The 4,700-nt window shown below is 39.9% G+C and overlaps 1 protein-coding gene across 1 annotated transcript; it reads right to left on the reverse strand.

Moving 5' to 3' along the window:
• Positions 1-4,124: 4,124 nt before the first annotated feature.
• On the reverse strand, positions 4,125-4,445 carry LOC102243275 (sperm acrosome membrane-associated protein 4). The gene has a single exon (XM_005869297.1). The coding sequence runs from the start codon at positions 4,443-4,445 to the stop codon at positions 4,125-4,127; it is 321 nt and encodes a 106-aa protein (XP_005869359.1).
• Positions 4,446-4,700: the final 255 nt, after the last annotated feature.

Below are 4,700 nucleotides of genomic sequence, written 5' to 3' on the forward strand. Positions count from 1 at the left end.
TCTGGGGTTTTGTTTAGCTTCTTATTTGCAACATAGTACATAGTTGCTTAGAGTTGCAACTGAGAGGCTGGCAAGTTAGGCTGGGAAAGTTGGAGTCTGCAGCAAGCAAGCCTCATGCTCGCTTCAGTGCCTGGCTGCCGGCCGCCATCTTGGCTGACAGTTAATTTGCATATACTCACTGATTAGCCAATGAAAAGGGTAGCAGTCGTATGCTAATTACCATGTTTCTCTTTTATTAGTGTAGATTAGAGGCCAATTGCAGGAAGACTCCTGCAAGAATAGGGCTTCCTTGGGCTTATTCCCGCAAGAATAGGGATTCCTGCTGCTTTGCTCTCTCCCATCTCCACTGCCTTGGCTCCACTTCCGTCTCCGCTGCCTCGGCTCCATCCCTTCTCCACCGCTTCGCTTCCTTCTGCAGCACTTGGCTTCCTTCTACATTGTCTTCAGTCTTCGCTCCATGCCTGTATATGCAAATTAACCTCCATCTTTGTTGGATTAATTTGCATACTCGCTCTGATTGGCTGGTGGGCATAGCAGAGTGACACACATTTGCATGCTTCTCTTTTATTAGTGTAGATTAGGAGGCAGGCTTTATAATATCTGCCTTAACCTAAGTCATATATAATGTAAAATACATTAAATTATTAGTTAACATATTAATCATCATAAAATCTCTAAATGCTTTTTCTCTCAAATTTATGCATGACTAATTACTGATGTTATGTAACTATAGGTTTTGGAATAAGATGATTTTTTAATCACAAATGGAAGTCATTTATGAAGAATGTTACTTAAATGAATCCCAGGAGAAAACACATTATTAATCATAGGTAGTAAAATGTTAGAAATGCTTTTTCATTTAATGGAAACACATGAAGAATAGCTCTTATTCTCTAATATTTTAAGTCAGTTATGATTTGGTTAAGAGTAAAGGTCATATTAGAGATATTTCTTAAGTATTTGGGTTGAAATTCTATATATAAACCTCAGTTTATTCACGTAATCAAAACAGCGACACTATCTTTTTAAACAATATTGAACATCTGAACAAATCAAGTTAAAAAGCAATTACAATTTTGCATCTTGGATTTACTTTGGATATGGAAAGATCATGCTTAGTACGTTAGTATACAGAATAAGTCATGCTTTTATTTTGTGTTTTCTTTCCATTGCTAAGAACAAAAATTAAAATGAATCTACCATTTGGTACTAGCAATTATTTTTCAGACAAAATAAATTAATGTCTCTAATATACTCTCTTGCCATTTCTGCAAATATTTTTTCATCCTTTCTAATATTAGAAAATGCTTACATTAAAACCAATGAGAAAATTGCATTCAAGATATCAATGGGAGTTATGAGAAAGGGACCAGAAACTTTCATTTTTAATTACACCAGATTAGTCTAAGAAAATCATAATTAATGATAGCTATAATTTGCCAGTGTCTATGAACTATATAATTAAATAAACACATGATAAATTTCTTCTGAAATATTCCCCTAAAGTACACTGTTATATATTCAATGAATTTTTATTCTTGGCAGCTTTTACAGTTGCGGATATTTTTTTCTCTATCAAGGCTATGTTTCTTTAAGATGAATACAAGTTTTCAACTGTTTTGTTCTTCTTAAAACTGGAGGGTGCACAATAAGTTGTGGGCTTACTTATATAAAATGCTCATCCTATTATATGTTTACATCTATCTCAGAGTGCAAGTTAAAATGCTGAGTAGCCAGTAATATCAATTAAGGAACTTTGAAATCTCACTCCTTATTCCCACCAACTCACCACAAAGAAATGTATCCCTTGAAAAACATACTTATTGTTTCCTGTTTTGCTCTAAAATGTTATACGCATTCCTGCTTTCCCATACTTGCTTTTACCCATGTTATTCCATGCACGCACGATACTTTTTACCCTCATACACCGACACTAAAATACTGCTAGAGTGTTCTGTAATTGATTTATTTTATTTTATTGTTGACAGTATTACAGATGTCCTCCAATCACCATCCCCTTTTACTCCCCTCCTCCCAGCCATAGCCCCACACCAGGCCTTCACCACACTGTTGTCTGTGTTTATTAGTTATGCATATATGTATATGAGTTCTTTGATTAATCTCTTCCCATCAGCCCTTTATACAATGGAATAGTATGCAGCTATAAAAAAGAAGAATTTCTTACCCTTTGCAACAGCATGGATGGACCTGGAGAATATTATGCTGAGTGAAGTAAGCCAGTCAGAAAAAGAGAAATGTCCCATGATCTTACTTAGAAGTGGAATTTAATAAACATAATATACTGACTAACAAAATAGGTCTAGAGACATGGAAGCATGTAACAGACTGAGAATCTGTTGTGGGGAAGGGTGATCAGGAAGAGATTAACCAAATAAATTACATTTATGCATGTATGCATAGCCCATGGACACAGACAATAGTGTGGTGAAGGCCTGGGATAGGGAGGGAACTGGGTGGAGGGGGAGAGTGGGGGCAGTTGTAGTACTCTCAATAATAAAGATTAAAAAAATACTCAGCGAAATAAGAATACAAGTAAACTTCCTTAACCTGATAATCTATAGCTAACATCATAATAGTGAAAAAAACTGACTACTTCCCTCCTTGGTTAAGGTTATTCCAGGGTATCTTACTTTTGTTGTTGCAATGGTAAATGGGATTGGTTTTTGTTTGTTTGTTTTTTAGTTTCTCTTTCTGAGAGTTCATTATTTGCATATACAAGTGCCATGGATTTCTGGATGTTGATTTTGTATCCTGGTACTTTACGGAATTCATTTATTAAATCCAGTAGTTTTTTTTTGTGTGGAGTATTTAGGTTTTTCTATGTACAATATTATGTCATCTGCGAATGATAGCAGTCTTACTCCCTCCTTTGTAATTTGGACACTCACCTAATAGAATCATGTGGAAGAATGGGTCATTCTATTTTGTCAGTAGTTACCAGTGCCTGAGGCCCACCCCCAGATATTCTGATTTAATTAGTCTGAGGGTGGCAGGTGTTTCTATTAGTCATGGAAGTTTGAGAACAACTAGATAATGTGATACAAGAAGTCTTAAAATACCTAGGTGCATGTGATACTTGTCTTTCTCTGACAACCTTATTTTTCTCAGCATAATACTCTCCAGGTCCTCCATGCTATCTCAAAGGGTAAGAGATCCCTCTTTTTTTACAGCTGCATAATATTCCATGCTGTAAATGTACCACAGTATTTTTATCCACTCATCTGCTGATGGGCACTTGGGCTGCTTCCAGTTCTTAACTATTGTAAATAACGCTGCTATGAATATAGCACTGCATATATTCTTTCTGGTTGGTGTTTCAGACTTCTTAGTACATATTGCTAGAAGTGAGATCATTGGGTCAAATGGGAATTCCATTTTTAATTTTTTGAGGAAACTCCATACTGTTTTCCACAGTGGCTGCACCAGTCTGCATTCCCACCAGCAGTGTAGTAGGCATATGATCTCACTTATATGTGGAATCTAATGAACAAAATAAACAGATGAACAAAATAGACATAGAAACATGGAAGCATGGAACAGACTGAGGAATCTCAGAGAGAGGCGGGGAGATGAGTTTATATGCATATTTGCACAACCCATGGACACAGACAATAGTGCAGTAGGCTTAGGGTGGCAGGTACAGGTTAGAAGGGGTCAGTGGATGAAAAAATGAGACATCTGTTAATACCTTCAAGGAAGATAATTGTTTAAAAATCTACATTCACTTCAGCCAACCATGCCCTTTATTTTTTTAAGCAGTTTAAAAAAATCTGTCCTCTTATCCTAGATTATCCACATAATTTTCTCAACTCATCACTCCTCTTAGCTCTAAAAGCATGAGAACTATTATTTCTAAAGTCGGTTACACTATCATTCCCATGAAAAAGTACTATACAGCTTTATCATCATCATCATCATCATCATCATTATTATTTTGTCTCGGGCCTCTGGCCAATTAATGGGGGAAGGGGGAGGGGGAGGGGCAGGAGGCACAAGGAGCAGTGGAGCCCTGAGACCAGTCCCAGGCCCTGCCCTCCACGCTGGTCACAGTCATTGAAGCAGCAGCAGCAGCACGCCCAGCGCCAGGCAGGGGGCCCCCGCCTTCAGGCTGCCTGCGGGGGTGGGGGCCTGTTACACAGTTCGCCATAATGGCAGGTAAAGGTGAGGCTGTAGGTGATGCCCTGGTAGGTGACAGGCTCTTCAAGGCGACGGTATGAACTGATGTCCATGGCGCCTTTGTTGATGATGGGGCTTAGGCCTGGAGCCGTCCCTTCGCCCATGAGGCACTCCTGGTCTTTGCCATAGGTCATGGGGATGCCAGGGTAGTTGGAGGAGTCGGCCAGCTCACAGAAGATGCAGTCCATGGTGCCTGTTGTGACCAGGGACAGAGCCATCACCAGGAGCAGTAGCCAGCCGAGGACCATGGTGGCCTGGTGGCGGTGGGCCTCCTGGAACTGCTGAATGACACTCCGCACGCCCACAAGATTTTGCCCCTGGTTCTGGCCTCCCGGGGTCAGCACTTGGAGTGTCCTTGGTTCCCAAATCTCCTTATCCCTCTCAGGGGCTTCTTCCTAACCATGGCTCTTGAGTCCCAGAGTCTCAGCAGCTTCCCAGGGACAGAGACAGCCAGTGGCTGCTGCCCCATAAGAGTGTTTGTGGAGCGGAATAGAGTGACCTCG

This window comes from Myotis brandtii, unplaced genomic scaffold (genome assembly GCF_000412655.1).
Source record: "Myotis brandtii unplaced genomic scaffold, ASM41265v1 scaffold290, whole genome shotgun sequence".
Taxonomy (NCBI): Eukaryota; Metazoa; Chordata; class Mammalia; order Chiroptera; family Vespertilionidae; genus Myotis; species Myotis brandtii.